The sequence below is a fragment of the Chenopodium quinoa genome, unplaced genomic scaffold (genome assembly GCF_001683475.1).
Source record: "Chenopodium quinoa cultivar QQ74 unplaced genomic scaffold, ASM168347v1, whole genome shotgun sequence".
Classification (NCBI taxonomy): Eukaryota; Viridiplantae; Streptophyta; class Magnoliopsida; order Caryophyllales; family Amaranthaceae; genus Chenopodium; species Chenopodium quinoa.
Window position 1 is genome coordinate 623 of NW_018745640.1, and position 18,345 is coordinate 18,967.

General features: G+C 38.4%; 1 protein-coding gene across 1 annotated transcript; it reads left to right on the top strand.

Annotated features, from left to right (window-relative positions):
• Positions 1 to 6,228: 6,228 nt before the first annotated feature.
• On the top strand, positions 6,229 to 6,963 carry LOC110716787. The gene has a single exon (XM_021895415.1). The coding sequence runs from the start codon at positions 6,229 to 6,231 to the stop codon at positions 6,961 to 6,963; it is 735 nt and encodes a 244-aa protein (XP_021751107.1).
• Positions 6,964 to 18,345: the final 11,382 nt, after the last annotated feature.

Consider the following 18,345-nt stretch of genomic DNA (forward strand, 5'->3'; position numbering starts at 1 on the left):
CAAATTTTAGTAGAAATTCAATTTTTTAGGGAAAGGTGGGGCGATTTTCGCTGGGTGGGGATGGAGATAGCGATTCTAGCAGTTTGGGTGGGTTGAACAGGTTGCAGAAAGGATGGAGCAGATGGGGTTGGAGAATTGCCGTGAGGGTTGGGGGTGGTGCCTTGGGGATGACGTAGGCTGGTTTTTTTTTTTTTTTTTTTCTTTTTTAATATTTTATTTATTTATTAATTTTTTTAAAGAAAATTATATCAATCACAAAGTGACACGTAGCATCTTATACCAATAGGTTAGGGACCAATAGAATAAGATGTCATAAAGGTAGGATTATTAGATATTAATTCAAAAGTGGGATTATTAGATATTAATTCAAAAGTGGGATTATTACTAGCGAACCGACTAAAGGTAGGATTATTAGAATCAATTTTTTCTATAATATAATAGTAGTGGATCCTTAAAAAAAAAAAAAAAAGTGCTTACAATTATTATGAAGCAGACGTAAAGTGAATGTATTGCGGTTATTATGAACTGGCGACTTTTATACGCATGAAACTGGTGTTATATGGAATATAGAGACTCTAATATTAACATAGTAACTTTATTTTTAAATAGTAACCTTTTATTAAAACTTGTGTGACATTTAATATTATATTGTAAACCTGAAATACGACGTTATGTTAAACATAGTGACCTTATTTTTAAGGACTTTTTGTGAAAAACTACCTTATGCATTCCAATTTTTGTGAAAAACTACCTTATTAAAAAAATGTTGTAAGAAACTACCTTATAACACTAAATGTTGTAAGAAAACTACCTCATAAACACTAAATGTTGTAAGAAGTTACCTTTTGCCGGATTAATTCATTAAACAAGGGACGTTTAATGACCCATCTTCAATCATTTTTTTTCTCCTTCTCCCACCCAATTTCTCCATAGCCCGCATATAAACCCTAGTTTCCCTTCTCTTTCATTGTTAAATCAAGCACATAGTAGCAACTTACAACATCTAGTTTTTTAAGATAGTTTCTTACAACAATTTTTTTATAAGGTATTTTTTCACAAAAGCCCTATTTTTAATATAGTATACTTTATTATTTATATTGACCAATATATAAAAATTTCATTAATAAAAATAAAATAACCTCTTATAGCCTATAATATCACAATGACTTTCATTTCATCATAATAACCTTTATTTTAATATAGTGACATTTTAATTTTATTAAAAGGATCTTGCTAACAAACGCCTCCGGGGCGTTGGATAAACATTTAAAATATTGCCTAAAATGGTATTAATTTGGGAAAGCATGACAAAATCACGCGTCGATCGATGTAATTAATATTCATTTTAATTTTAATCTTTCTACTTTTAGCTAGCTTATCCAACGCCTCCAGGCTATTCCCTAGCTTTTTCCATATTTAAAAAAACAGACATAGTGTCTCTAATATTAATGGTCCACAATTTATTAAGGTGGACCAGGTCCATTTAAGAGTTTGTACTGAAACGGAAGGAGTATTCTATGATAGAAATTGGGTAGTGTATAATCATGTGTATTTATTATAAAAGTACGCCTAAAATGCACACACAAAAAAAAACAAAAAAAAAATCTCATTATTATTGATGTAGTAAAAATGAGTTGATCAATAAAAATAACTAAATAAGTTTAAAGTCGTGTTATTTTCATCTTAAATAAATGGACCAACATTTGATAATTATAATTTTAATTCATCAATAAAATAATTTTAGTATAGCTAAAATAAGTTAAAGTCAACTAAACAAAAAAATTTAGTTTAGTATGTAGGAGTACGTTTAGGTTTTGGTTGAATATTTTTAAATGAAGAAATGTCTATATTAGATCGTTTCGCCCAATACGTTAATTCTTAATTATTACCTACTTATAAACTATTGCTACTAGTCATCAATTAATGGTAATCGTACAAGATAATGAATTATTGGATCTAGTTCCCCAACCAGTTTTGTTATCGGATTGGTTACCCTAGCCATCAGATTAAATATTAGATTTGACTAGGTTTTCTGATTTCAAAATTTCGGATAATTTTGCTCAGCACTAGTTGCTGCAAATAATTGGTGTCGGCCTACATTGGGGGTTTTATTAGAGTCGGTTTGGTTGTATTTATGTTAATATTATATTTATGTTAAGTTTATCTTTTTAATTATGCTAATTAAGTTTCCTAATGTATTGTGTATATATATGTGATAATTATCAATGCAAAAGGCTAAGCCGTTTTCTCCAGATTCCTTGAATTTAACATGGTATCACAACCTCTCTAAAATTTAGAGATTTCTCGATCCTGGTTTGTTCATCAGTCGGCTTTGCATATCGCTAAGAATCCAGTGTTTCATGAACGTACGAAACATATAGAGTTAGACTGTCATTTTGTTTGTGATGAGTTGATAAACGGTAATATTTCTACCTCAATATGTTTCGACAGGTCATCAGTTGACAATATTCTCACCAAGGCTCTTGGACGTCAACAGTTTTGGTTTTCTGTTACGCAAGTTGGGCATTTGTGACTTAACATGCTCCAACTTTAGGGGGAGTATTAGAGTCGGTTTGGTTGTATTTATGTTTAATATTGTATTTATGTTAAGTTTTATCTTTTTAGGAGTTTTAGGCTAATTAAATTTCCTAATGTATTGTGTATATATATGATAATTATCAATGCAAAAGGCTAAGCCGTTTTCTCCTAATTTCTTTGAGTTTAACAGGTTTAGGGTTTCATGTTTTTGCTTACCAACTTGTGGGGCTTTATACTTCTCGGTTTAATAACTCAATTGTCATGCAAATATGCAATAACGTATCTATCTATCTTTTATGAACAATTAACCTAGGTTCGAAAATTTTGTGGTCATTCGTTCCCCTCTCATTGCTTGTGGTAGCGCTTTCATAAACTAGTCTACTTTGGTGATGCTTGGCTTCAATTCATTATATTTGTTTCTAGGATATAATAAAATAAGGAGTAATGGTACTTTGCAATTCTACCTCTTCCCATAAATTCAGTTTGTCAACAACGTAGTCTATTCTTGGCCTTAAAAACTCACCAAATATAATAACTTTGGACTCTAGTTTTGCGTCGATTTTCAAGTCCTACAATTTACCCTTTTATAAAGAATATGACATAAAAAGTTTTAACATATTTGTGGTATGAAAAACAGTTTCCAACATGAGCCATGTGGCCCATGTATTACTAGTGATTATTTACTGGTTCGGATTCAATTGACTTTACTAAAATTTATTTGAACTGAACTGATTGGAGCTGAACTGAACTGAGTTGAAATGAATATTTTATGAGAGAGGGAAATTAGGAGCTGAACTGAACTGAACTTATTGGAGTTGAACTGAACTGATTGGAGCTGAACTGAAATTAAGTAAATATGAACAGGCCCTAAATTTTCCTTCCCACATTAATTTTTGATTTCCCTTGATCGTCGACCATTTTTCATTCAATATTTTGCGTACATTATTTGCTATTGTCAAAAAAAAAAAAAAAAAAATTGCGTACATGTGCAAGCTAAGAAGAACTTGTTTGCTTTATAAACTTATTAAATGATCGTACCAATCATCTATCTGCTTATCGATAACAACTTTGTATGTTTATGTTAACGTTGTTTGAATGTGACATGAACTATTTAGTTTTCACAAGCTTATACAAAATATAATTGTTGATGTGCTTGTGTTTTGCGTGGTTGCATAAGTTCTAAAGATGGTCCAAATAATTAAAAAGATTGCTATCAATTAATCAATGCTATTACACATAACTTATGAACCCTTCTTTAATAAAGGTAGTAAGGATGCCATTTTTCAAATCTTTCAAACAATTTTTATTGAGGGTTGAAGATGATTGGTGTTTCATTCGTTTCATTAATGTGATTCTAGTGTAGCTTTCCTTCTTTTCTATCAAATTTGACCTCTTCAAATTAAATTGGATAAGTAACATAAGTTCATCTTTCAAGGCCTAGCGTTATCAATGGCCATATTTTATAACTGACTTTTCCATTAGCTATTAATTAAGAATGTTCAAGTAGTCATAGGTGCTTGGATATCCGTTTTATTCTTGTTGACTAGTAGAAAGCTAGCTTTTCTCCAGAAAAGACACAAGCTAATAAGACTTTATTGGTTGTTACTCTGTTTGGCGACTCCATTGGGGAGGATTTTTATTTTAATTCCTAAAATTTATTTCGGCAATGATTTAGAATGAGTGGATGAAACTCGAAAAAGTTCTAAGTATTTCATGTGCGTAATTTTGATTAATAATATTGTCATATGCATAAAAAAGATCTCATTGGAAAGTCAATATTGTATAACTAATATATAAAGCTAAACTTTTAGCTAGGCCACGGGACAGCGACACTTGGCGCTTTAACTTTTCGCCAAGTGTCGTGCCACGTAGGCGACATATAACGCTAGATAAGAGAATTTAAAATAGATTTTTGTAAGATAAAAAAAGTTATTTAGAGTTTTATTTCTGATAAAAAGTTATTTATAGTTTTATTTCTGATAGGACTTCTAATTTTCCATATGAATAAGTAGATTGTAACTTTAAAAATATATCTTATAAATATGTTAAATTAAATTTATATCATAAAATTTATAAAGTTGTACAAAACAAGACTTATTTGTGATACACTTTAATCAACCAAAACAAAACTTGGCATTTTGATTTTTCGCCAAGTGTCACGTCATGTAAACAACAAATATGAATTAGTGTGACACGCATAAGATAAATAATTATAACTTTTAAATACTTTTAACAGAACTTTAACCCGTCTTTATAAGTAGCGAATTAATGTAAGGATTTTTAAAACATAAAGATATATATTGCGGAGGGAACTCGGGGCATCGCCCGGGGTACGTACTAGTTTATATAATATTAATTGACAAGGGTTGATAAGGTTTACGGAAGTTAATTTTACAATTAATATATACTCCTTCTGTCCCTAATTGTTTGCTCCACTTTCCTTTTTAAGGTGTCATCAAAAGATTGCCCCATATTTCTTTTGGCATGTTTTTCCACTTGCACTATCTCTATCTCTCTCCTTATTGATATTTGTGTCAACCTATATGCACCATTTTTTGCCCAAAGCCTTAATAAAGTAAATTTATGGTTAGAAGCAAACAATTGGGAACAGAGGGAGTATTCTACTTTATCCGTCCCACAATTAATATATACAATAAACATATATACATGAAATAAAGAACTTGGAATATCCTTAAACCCCATGATTGGGAAGCACAAAGGGAATTATTGTTGTCTTTGAATAAAACAAAACAGAATGAAATTAAATGTTGCACATATGTCGGCAATCCTTTTAGAAGAAAAAATATCAATTACGTTTGTTTATGAAAAAAAAGGACCAATCAAATTTATTTAATATGCTGCACATGGATAATCAAATTATCGAAGAACAGGGAGGAAAGAGAGAGAAAAATATTTCTGTGCAACCATTAAATGGAAAAAGCAAAAATAAACTGATTTAGGGACAATTGGGGGACATTTTAGGGAATAAATTTGGAGAATAAGGATAATTCGCAAATTCTATGCTACTCTTGGAGTACCGTGCGCATGGTACTCCAAGTTTATAAAATTATTATGTTATTTTAATACTGCCTCCATGCGTCTTGGTCCTTTCTCTCTCTAAAAGAGAGCTTCTCACTCTAGAAATAGAGCTTCTCCAAAAGAGTATTCTTAGGGTGGTGGACACCCAATTATTGTCGCCTAATTAGTTCTCAGCTCATCATTCCTGTTTTGCGGTAAGTTGTGCCTACGGCTAAACCTTACTAGCTACCCTTCACCCTGTGATGTCATCTGGCCAATTTCATTGGTGCCATTCTGAAAGGCCAATAGCTTTATTAAGGGTAATCATTTCTTAACTAACAGTGTTAATTGCTTTATTCCCTGTCAAGTTCCGTTACCTTCAACTATTCCCTTATTCCCCTTTGTTCCTTTTAACGACGTTACATAGATTAATAGAATTTAAGTTTTAGCCGTTTTGTTTTACGGAGTGGCAATTAAATTACGGCGGTAACTTTTGCTCCCTCCAACGCTAATCTGCATGGTTTTTTTCACCTAAACCAAGACATAATTTGAATAGCCTCCTTGTCATGGTGGCTTATATAAATAGAACCACTGTTCCACAACCTTTCCACCCGTCTTTCTTCAATTCTCTTCTCCCTTTTGCTTTCAGCCTGCAATTCTCACCTCACAACCATGAATAACCGTAGAAACAATAGTACTAACATCAACAGAGCTGCTCCCTTGGCTGAAATTGAATCTCACAGAGTACAAGGGAGCGGGGCTTATTGGCAGCAATGCGTGTACGGGTACCTTATGGACTACCGTAGCCTCAGTGTGCAATCTATAAGCAGCTTCATTAATACTAGATGGAGGAAGAGGGGCCACATTGAGGTGTTCAAAATGAACGATCTCTATGTGTTCAAATGCTCAGATGATGAGGACAAAAGGGAGATGCTAGCCATGACTAAGGCTTGCTTCGACGGAGCGCTGATGGTTTTTTCTCCATGGTGGCCTAATCAAGTGCCTCAAACAGTGAGGTTCCGAAGGGCTAAATTTTGGATTAGAATATGTGGACTGCCATGTGAATACCTCAATTCTCACATGGCGAAAACTACAGGGGAAATGCTAGGCATGCCCTATGAAATCGACTGGGAACCTAACTTCGTTCCTAGGAACGATTATCTCCGGATTTGTGTAATGATCAACCTGGGAGAACCACTTATACCGGGGTTTTTTCTGAAGTTAGATGATGATGCCATCATCTGGATACAGTTGAGGTATGAACATCTATTTAAATATTGTACTAGGTGTGGTAGAATTGGCCACAAGTATACGAGGTGCACGAGACACGAAGACCTCATTAATCTGGACGTTGATCACAAGATGATGGAGTATCTTTCGAGGGGGATTCCCACCATGGAGGCATAGGAGGGATTCTCTATGTTTACTTTAGATTTGAGGGCCACCCCCTCGTCGGAGCGCACCATAACCACCAGGGTGCGGCTGATAGAGGAACCCGATAGACCGCAATCGCCAAATTTCAGAGCTTCTAATATACTTGTCGATTTTGATTTGGGTATTCAGAATGGGGGGAGGACAGTCCAACCAGGGCAAAATTTCAATGTCAGGGGTGCGCCATTTAGAGGACCGGTGGTGGGAGGTGTTAGGGCTTCGCTACACTCGAATCACCAAAACGCAGCGGCAGCAATGGAAGTTGAGGAGGGAGGTACTACGCCGGGGATTAATACCGGGGTGCAGGTCGCTCAAGGAGTAGGGGTTATTCCGGAAGGAAACCCTGATATGAATGTGGTGGGGGGAGATCCTTACCAGAATGCAACGGCGGCAGATCCAGAACAGGGGGAGCCGATTCAATCGTGCAGGGTGTTGATTCGGTTGCTGCTGCCCCGCATTACGGGCCGGAAATTGAACAGATTCGCTTCGATGTGCTAATGAGTTCGGCGATACAATCAAGGGTGGAATTGAATGATGAAATTTATGGTAGACGCCTAGATAATTCTGGATATAATCAACGTTTTTTCGTTGAATTCGATGCTCTAAATAATCCAAGGGCGGTGGAGATCAGGGAACCAGACTCGCCGGTGTATGACCCGATGGACTTTCAAGGTGAAGAAGAGGAAGATGCTTTTCCAAACGGGCAGATTCCGGAGGACCCCTTGAACCCATGGGCAGGGGAGTTCGAGATCGACGTTGCTGAAGACAACCAAATAGAGGAAAATAGTATGGACGCTCAGCCAGATCTATCTTCTCATCTTCGCCCACAAATTGAAAAATTGGAGCTTGTTATTGTGGAAAACAAGGATACTGATACTCAAGCACCATCTGAGATAATGTCTGATAGCGCTATCCTCTTCATAAGATGGGGAGAGAGGGATAGAAGAGGAAGGAGGATGAGAAATAGGTGATTTACTAAAGGGAAAGACAAGAGGAGATTCAAGCAGGGGAATTGTCCTCTCAAAAGAAAAGCTATCTTAGATCTTGACCTCGTCTCTATCCAATTTATAGAGGAGACCGAAGATGATGCTGACTCTCACATGATCAGACTTAACAAAAGAGGGAAAGATCTAATTGATGATGGATCAACTGCTCGACCATCCACTTCTAAGCTTGGGCTTGGGCCAGGTCCTTCTCTCTCCTTTGTTGCTTGCCTTACTATTACTTATGCAGGTGATGGGGTTGCGATGGTTGACCCAATTCAACCGCATTTAGATCAGTGATTGGTCTTTTGTGGAATTTTCAGGGTATTAAAGGCCCAACAACCCCGATAATTCCAAATCTAGAGCAACTTGTTGGGTCTTTTGGACCGGATTTTATTTTTCTTGTGGAAACAAAATGTATCTCGGTCTTAGTTTTTAATCGCTTAAGAAGCTTAGGTTTTAATTATTTTAAAGGTGTCGATGCTAGGGGTTTAAGTGGAGGTCTTTGGTTAGGTTGGAAAAATAAGTCTCTTTTTTATGTTGTTTTCTCTTGTGTCAATTTCCTTGTTGTAAACGTCAATGATGTTGTTAATGGAAATTGGAGATTGATTTTGGTGAATGGTGAGCCTTGCACTTCGCTTAGAGGCGGAGTTTGGGATCGCCTTAACCATTAGACTAGTCCTTCTCTTGATTTGCCAATTGTGATTGTAGGGGATTTTAATCAAGTGGATTCCCACCTTGATAAAACGGGTCAACACTCCTCCCTTATTAGAGGAGTCTACATTTTTAATGATTGGAAGGACTTAAATAATTTTCATGATCTTAATTTCCAAGGACCTAGATATACATGGTCTGATGGAAGGGAGGGAGAGGATTTGGTTCTTGAAAGACTTGACAAAGGGTACGCAAACAAAAAGTGGATCACTCTTTTCCCTCACTCGATTATTAACCATCGACCGATCCAAATCTCAGACCATGCCCCGATTATTTGTCAAACCCACCTTATTGTACCAAGGAAAAAGAGCAATTACAAGCTAGAAAGATGGAGTCTAAATTATGCAGACTGCATTGATGTGGCACGTGAAAATTGGAATAAAACACAAAGGGGTTCCTCGATGCATAAATTGGCTCGGAAAACACAACAAGTGAAACTGGGAATTAAAAGATGGAGTCTTGATAAAAGATGTGATTGGAATGGAGAATGGGATAAGTTTGAAAAAGATATCCTTGAAGCACAATTGTTACTGGAAAGTGAGGGAGAGGTAGAGGACTTCTTGAGAGTCAACAAACAAATGGAAGAATACTCGAGAATATGGTTATTTACTGGAGACAACAGACAAAATTAAACTGGGATTACGCAGGGGATACTTGCTCAAGGTATTTTTTTAATTTTGTTAAAGGAAGGAAGGCGAGAAACAATTTGGAAGCTATTAAAGATGAGAATGGAGATTGGACGACGGAGGAAGGGAAAATTGCAGAAATTGCGATGAATTATTTTCAAAATTTATATGAATGCAACCTGGTTTCTCAGTCACAGACTAGGGAGGACGAAATTGATAGAGGTGTTGAGGGTATCACTGCCTCGCTCCCTGAGGATCAAAAGGACATGCTCTCAAAGCCATACACAAGAAGGGAAATAAAAAACGCCCTCTTCGCAATGAAACCCTGGAAGGCGCCAGGCCCGGATGGGATACCAACAGGTTTCTACCAGAAAAATTGGTCTTGGATTCAAGACGATTTAATTGCTGTTGTGAAATCGGCACTAACCTCAGATAATCTTTTGAGAGAACTCAATTTTACTATCATTGCTTTAATTCCTAAGTGTGACAATTCGGGTTCAATGGATAAATTGAGACCGATAGGACTTTGTAATGTTAGCTACAAAATCATCTCTAAGTGTATCACTAATATACTAAGAAGAGTGATTTCTGGTTTAGTAAGCCACTGTCAAAACGCCTTCATTCCCGGGAGAGCTATCTCAGGCAACATTTTGCTTGCCCATGAGCTGCTTGAGAATATCAGGAAAACTAAAAAAGGTGTTAGGGGTAAAATTTCTATTAAGACAGACACGAGTAAAGCGTATGACAGAATCAAGTGGGATTTTTTTGGTAAGAGTTTTATGCAATTTTGGCTTGCCTAGCTTAATGGTGAAAACCATTATGAATTGTGTTCGCTCGGTCTCCTTCTCTGTGATTATCAATGGTGGCACTCAGAAGCCCTTTAAGCCAAGGTGTGGACTTCGCCAAGGAGAGCCCTTATCACCTTATCTATTTATTTTTTGTATGAAGGCTTTGTCTGGTTTGATTAGGTGTGAAGAAAGGTCTGGGAACATTGTAGGCTTAAGTGTGGCGCAAAGAGCTCCTAAAATTAGTCACCTTTTCTTCGCTGATGACTCGGTTTTTTTTCATTCAAGGGAAAGAAAGCAGTGTAGCATCCTTAAAGAGAGTGTTAGACACTTACTGCAAGGCTTTTGGCCAGGTTATTAGCCAAGCCAAATCAGTGCTCCTTGCTAGTCCTAATTCTAAGGAGCAGGATATTATTAACTTTAGCAACACTATGGGCATGTGCAGAAGCAACATATTTGGTGTGTATATGGGCATTCCAGCTGATTTTGGTACTACTAAAAAAGAGATTTTTGGATTTATGGTAGTGTAGGGAATGATTTCAAGCCTTAATCCCACTAGCTTGAACCCCACTGTGATCATACACTAAAGTACGGTGACGTCCATAAGGGAAGAAGATAGAGCAAAAGAGTCGCCAACAAGTTTTTAGGAACTTGTAAACCGTTCGCGAGGTGAAGGTTACACCCCTTAACGATCCAAGAGATCGTCAACTCCATAAGGTCTTGAACCAAATAAGGGTTCGGGGATGAAGGTACAAATCCAACCTAAAAGAGATTGAACCTACCCTAATAATAGGCCTCTACTTTATTCTGATCGTATTCATGTGCGCTTTTTAATTAACATGCAATCAATAGGTTAAACCTAAACTTGTTTATCTATGTTGGTTGAATATTAATGCACAAATAAATCTATTATTGGCGATCACTTGAAATTATAATCACAATTAACCCTAAATAAGATTATTAATTATTTTATTAAGCGTGATTACAAGTACAAATTCCCTTTAAACATGCATAAAAGGTGTGATCAAGCAATAACAATAAATATCAAGCAACATAATAATAATCATAATCACGACAATAAAATTATAATCATCATAATAATAATCATCATAAATAAAATAATAATATTCATAATCATCATAAATTATAACAATTATAATCTCAATCATGTTCATATTAATATTAAAGTATAATAAAAATAGCAAGATCCTAGGCATGATACTAACAAGATTAATAACAAACCCTAGCATGTCACTAAGCAATAAAAATCAAATCTTTAACCCTAACATGATACTAACAATCAAAAATATTAGGAAGAAAATAGGAAGCATCATAACAATCATATTTAATATTAAAATTACCCTAGACATGATATTAGGAATATCATAATAACAATATAAACATGATCTCTACATCATAACATCAATAAATCAATTAAAGTACTTACTTGGATGCCTCGTACCTCTTTCGAATTACAAAATACACACTTTAGTAAATTCAAGGAAAATAATAAACAAAACAATTAAATTGAATAATTGAAATAGAGATTTGGGACCAAACCCTCGGAAATTAAAACCTTTCACGTCTAGGGCGAAGGCAACTTCGAATATGGCTATTTGTTTCTAGATCTTGTGAATGCGGAATTTTGTATTTGAAAAGCAAGGTTTAGAAAAAGAAAAAGATGAAGAGATGAATGAATTAGAGAAAACTGATTGTCGGTGAATGATCGGGAGAATTGGTGAATGTAGATGATTGTAGATGATTGTAGATCCTTGAAAACGGAGTTTTTAATACGATATTTATAGAGAAAATCAGCCAAAAAATAAAATAAACAAAACAGAGTCAGACGCACAAAAAACAGAGTTGGCGCAAACCCTGGCTAGTTGGCGACAGGCACCAACACTAGCGCCAGGCGCCAGGCCTGGTTCCAGGCGCCAAAGCCTGGGGTCAGGCACCAAGCCTATTTCCAACGCGTTTTCGAAAATCAGATAAGTTTTCCGTAGTGGAGGATAAAATCATATAATTTCCTCGAAAATGCTATTTGATTTTGATTAAAACTCTGAAAAGTAAAAAAAAGTCAATTTATCAATGCTAATTAAATTAGGAATGAAAAGAACCTTTTAGAAGATTCTAGAAGACTAAAACCTTCCTAATTGCATTAGGAATGATAAATCATATTAGGCCCTCCCCTAGATCATTGGGCCGTACATAAAGCTCAAACCAGGCCCAGTTTAATAAATTGGCCATAATTTCTTCAATATTCATCGGAATTGGGCTTATAATATATCATTGGAAAGCTCTTGTCAAGCCCATCCAACTACACTATAATTAGACCCATAGACCAACCAAACTGGATTGGCTATTTTCTTAAAATAAGTTTTCAAAAACAGAGAGAAGAGAAAAGAAATTAAAACTATCCGCAACGTTAGAAATTTCCACACTTTCGCTTCATTCGATTATGATTCGACGTGAAAGGTACTCATCACTGGGTTTGGTTTTGGGGAGACACAAATGGGTGTCTACAGAAGCCCCCACTTTGACTGAGTTTGGAGAAACGCAAGTTTCGAAAACAAAAGTCAAAGTATCGATAGGGACGGAGAATGATTCAGAACGTTCTGCGATCCTAAACCAATCTTGTAACGCCGATACCTGCAAACTAGCGTTATTTAAACGGATAAAAGAGTTAAGAAACGCGTATCTTACACCGTCGAGCACACGTCTTTGAAAGTAACCGATTGCTGATGTATCTGTTTTTTTGATGACCTCCTACAAGCTAGAGAATACCATCCCGCTTGAAAACCGCTACGCCCGTAACTGCTTCAAAATTAGAAGATTGCTTCGCCTGAAACGATCCTCCTCCGCTTTGATAATATTCCACGTCCAAGGGAATACCATCGAAGATTGCTTCTCTTGAAACAAATCCTCATCCGCATTGATAATATTCCGTGTCCAAGGGAATACTATCGAAGATTATTTCTCTCGAAATAATCTCCATCCGTATTATGACCATCTTCCATGCCTAAGGGAATATGATCGAAGACAACTTCGCCCGAAATTACCTCCAGTTGTTTGTGGCATCTCTCCGCAATCTATGGAACGCCATCTTGCTGTTTGTTTTGACGATCTTCCGCAATCTAGGGAACGTCGTCGATCAATGTAGCTACATCTCGAGCCTTTTCTTGAATCATAGTGATAGCCTTTCCTATCATAGCAAAAGTCATCGAAGACCGCCCATCTCGTGGTATCCTCTCAAATCTTGGTGATAACCTCCACAATCTTAGCGAACGCCGTCGAAGACCGCCCATCTCGTGCTATCTTCTCAAATCTTGGGTGACAACCTCCACAATCTTAGCGAATGCCGTCGAAGACCGCCCATCTCGTGCTATCTTCTCAAATCTTGGGTGACAACCTCCACAATCTTAGCGAATGCCGTCGAAGACCGCCCATCTCGTGCTATCTTCTCAAATCTTGGGTGACAACCTCCACAATCTTAGCGAATGTCGTCGAAGACCGCCCATCTTGTGCTATCTTCTCAAATCTCGGGTGACAACCTCCACAATCTTAGCGAATGTCGTCGAAGACCGCCCATCTCGTGCTATCTTCTCAAATCTTGGGTGACAACCTCCACAATCTTAGTGAATGCCGTCGAAGACTGCCCATCTCGTTCTATCTTCTCAAATCTTGAGTGACAACCTCCACAATCTTAGCGAATGCCGTCGAAGACCGCCCATCTCGTGCTATCTTCTCAAATATTTGGTGACAACTTCCACAATCCTAGCGAACGCTGTCGAAAATAACTTTACTTGAAGTCATCCTCAGTTATTGCGATAATATTCCGAAGAAAATTACCGAAGACCGACACTTGTCAATCTTTAAAGCTCGCTCGAACTTTGCTTCCGCTATGCCTGTACGTCGGCGCTTTCGTTGCTTTGAACCTATACGTCAGTGCCTTTTCTGCTTTTGAGCCAATGCTTAGGCGCTTTAAGCTAAGTGAGACGATCTTTCATCAGGTCAATCACTTATTTGCTGTTATAATCAAACCGACTACTTAATCAAGTCAAATTGCTCATTGGGGCTAACTGGCGTACCAAGGAACCCGAAATCGTTGTATGAAGTCGAAATCACCTTTTGGAGAGGCTTCGAGCTTTGTCGCTGCTGAAATATCTCTGGCGCCAAGAATTGACTCTGTCGCCGAACGCTGTGATAGGGTCTTCCCTGTTCTGCTACACCTGTATTTATTTTGACTATAGAACTTTACCAATCCCTTTAATCATCTTAGGGTTGACCTAAGGTTTAGCATTACTTGACTCATCGACTTGACACGACTCAAGGTATAAACTTGACTCGCTGTGATAAACTGACTCGAGGTTGACTCGACTCGAAGTAAAATGACACGTGTGACTCGTAACCCGTGTGTGCATAGTGTTGACTCAATGTGACTCAAAAGTACAAACAGAAAAAATTTTCCGTCATTTTTGTGGAGGGTACCGACTTTCTCCCGAAAAAGAAAGACGCGAAAAAGAATCGAATTTTTGAAGATGCATGTTGAATGAACTTAGTCAAATGTTGTTTGATACTATCTCTCAAGGTGCAAGGATTAATCCATCCTAGGCTATCTCAATGGTTGACTCAATGATGAAAGCATTTAGGTAACTTAGGCACGGAGGCTAAGCACTTCATATACTTCGTGATGCAATGATGATTATGACTGATGAGTGATGTTGATATGACAAGGCATGCTTCAGCGTTATGTTAAGATTTCATGACAAAGGGTTCCTAAAGGGAAAGTATATATGGTCATGTATCTGTGCAGTGTGTGAAAGTGACACTAAAGTTAGGCCGCAAGAGCTAAATGTGTGGGAAAATAATATTTTTAGAAGAGTCAAATGATGGTGACTCTTAGGCTAGGTAAGCTAATGATATAAGGATCAAGCCCCCAAGTCTAGATCTAAAAATAGGGATGAGCATAGGAGATCCCTTGATATGATCATGGTGTAAGTGTGTGAACGTGAATATGAATGCATTTTTATTACAGCCGCACCTCGATGTGAGGTTGCCTACGTATCCGTTAGGAATCAGGCCGAACGTAGCTCTAGCCGAACCTCGCACAAGTGTATGTATACCTCAAAAAGGTCTTTTTGAGGGTTGTAACGTGGTTAGGCTAAAGGTTATAGAAAAAAAGGGATAAAGGCTCAAGACCCTAGATAAGCCCCCAAGGTGTGCAACCTTGCTTTTGAATATTTGTATTTTCATGTTTGAGGTTTTCTACTCTTTTTTTATCTCTTTCTTTTTCTTTAGCATTTATTTCATTTTTATAAGTGTGAGCAATCTCGATCATGCGGTCTATCACTCACTTGGCATTCATATTTCTCAGGCACGGTACCGAGCACTCAATAAGAGACGCAATCTGAGACGTGTTCATATCAAAGATATTTTGCTTATTTTTTGCTATTGTTTTCATTTGAATTTGCTCAAGCTTTCTTTAGAATTGCGTAAGTTGCACACTATCCCATCCCAAGGTTAGGTAGATATAGGTTGAAAAAAGAAAGGTCTATCGTTAGATGAGGCTCAAAGTGGTTTATGAAGAAAGGATTGTATATTTGGAAGGTGAAAGGAGATATGATGTGGCTACAAGGGGTGCCTTAAATCATTGGTATACCTTGTGCTTAATTCGACATGGATTTTTATTTTTTTATTTTTTAATGCAATATAATGAAATGATCATATATAAGGACATAAATGCTCATTTTATTAAAAAAGGGAAAAGAAAGAATCTACAAAATTAATCTAAAGGAAAAGAAAGGTGCCTATTGATTAGGGGATTTTTATCCACCAATCACCGTCTGACAAGTGGACCAACCAGGTTCCGCCACGTGTCCTTCACGAAGGCCAATAGGAGCCTGCCACGTGTCAATCACAGATACGTCCTCTACGGACCAATCGAGGCACGCCACGTGTCCACCCATGCCAAATGGGAAAACCGGCCAACAAGGCCCAATCCAGTCTAGAGGCCCGGTCAGCCCTAGGTTTACCTTAAACCTAGAGAGTGGCACGCTTCTCAAGGCTATAAATACTTAATTAATCCTCATTAATTAAGAGGAATATAAATCAAGCAGAGAAGAACAGAAATATTACGGAACACCAACAACCGGCTAATCTCGCTAACGACGCAGATTACCAACACTAAGCACTCTCACCTAGAGAGATCTTATTACTTTAATTTCCGTATTAATTACTCCTTAATCAGGTACTAACTTGACCGTTGGAGGCGGAGCTCTCAGGAGTCTCCGTTATTTTGCAGGTACAGGCGTCCGGTTCCAGTCTCGGAATTGTAACTCTCCCGCAGGACATCAGAAAACCCCGAAACATCTGGCGCCGTCTGTGGGATTGTACTTCAGAGATGGCATCCAAGTCTGTACCGACTCCTGAAGAGAGGCGTCCCCTAGACGATCCTCAAGTTCAGTCGGACCATGATACCGAAAGTGAATTTGAAGTTGAAACTCATACAGCTCCAGACGGGACCCTAAGGGCCCGACGTACCCGTCATACCGAAAGGAGGGAACGGGAGCATCTTCAAACAGGAAGCGAGCCAGCAGGCGCACCGCCTGCTCGGCAACAGCCGACTGATGGGTCTGCTCCCATCACAAGGAACGAACTCATGACCTTCATGAGGGACTTCAAGGGAGAGATTCAAGAGTTGATCAACAAAAAAACCGCCTGCTTCAGTCAAAGAGCAGTCGGCCAAGAAACCTTCCACTTCACTGAAGAGGAAGCCAGTTCAAGGGCGAGAGGCGACTCCTCATCCTAAATCTAAGAAGCGAGAGCCACCTGCTCTTGATTTCACAAAACTCCGTTATCCTACGGGAAATAGGAAACCGGTTCGTCATATTCAGGCGGATGGGTCAAAGCAAACGTTCACAGATGCTCGGCTCCTGCTAGAGTAGAAGAAGAGAGACCGATTATCAGAGTCGGCTTCTACTTCAAATTTTCAAGACAGTTTGCGAAATGCCTCGATGAGGCATACTCAGTCGTACCATGAGAGTCAGTCAGGCGGCACCTCCCGTCAGTCCGGCTTTCATAGTGCCCAGGCGGTACCAAACTTACCATTTGTGCCGCAACAGTATTTTATGCAGCCACCTCCATTTGGTGGACCTGCAGCAAAAAACGTCCAACCTATGGACTGGCAGCTACGGCTGCTTAGACTTGGTGAACAGCCATCGGCTTTCTCCAAGGAAATTACTGAAGCCGCTCAGCCGGCCAAAGTAAAATGTTCTAGTAGGCGCCTATGACGGCACTACTAACCCAGAAGACCACCTGATGGCATTCACCAACCTGATGTACCTTCAAGGGTTGGATGATCCCACTTGGTGCAAGTGTTTCCCAGCGACCCTCAAGGGAATTGCACAGCAATGGTTCGGCAACCTGCCGACTGGTTGTGTAAACAGCTTCAGGACGCTTGCTTACTTATTTGCCTCTAACTTCGCTATGAACATCCCTGCGAAGAAAACGACCCTTGATTTGGGAACAATTCAGCAGGGCGAGAAGGAGGGGCTTCGTTCTTACATCAGGCGGTTCAATCTGATGAGAATACAGATTCAAGGGTTACCGGATGAGGTAGCTTATACTGACTTTTTTAGGGGTCTCAAAGACGGGTCTACCTTCAAATTTGATTTAGTTCGAAAAAGGGTGGCGACTCTTCAAGAGGCCTTGATTGAAGCAGAAGCCTATATACAGGCGACTGATCTGTGTACAATAAAACAGTCGGATGGGAAAAGGTTCGACAAAAGAGAGGGACGACAGAAACAGTCGTCCAACAAAGATGAGAAAAGAAAAGAGGTCTGGGCGGCTGATTCCTCTAAACAGCCGGCCCAGAAAAAGAAAAAAAGAATTCAAACCATACTCCCCAAAGTATGTGTTTAACAAGGATAACCAGTTTATCCTAAAAGAAATAAAGGGACGGTTCTCAATTGAGAAGCCGCTCCCCATGAAGGGTTCTGCAAGCAACCGGAACCAAGAAAAAATCTGTGCTTATCATGATGACGTTGGTCATCACACCAATGACTGCATCAGTCTCATGCGGTACCTAGACCGCTTGGCTGAGCAAGGTGATCTTGACACTTATGTCAAGAAATCTACGGGGAACACTTCCTCAAAAAAGCAGTCGGCCAAAAAGAATCAACAGGCCGACAGTTCCGATACAGATGATGCAGTCGTCTACACCATTGCAGGCGGCTTCTCAGGAGGCGGCCC

What these genes read in the sequence shown, in the direction of transcription:
- LOC110716787 (XM_021895415.1), top strand. Translation starts at nt 6,229, where the DNA reads ATGAATAACCGTAGAAACAATAGTACTAACATCAACAGAGCTGCTCCC.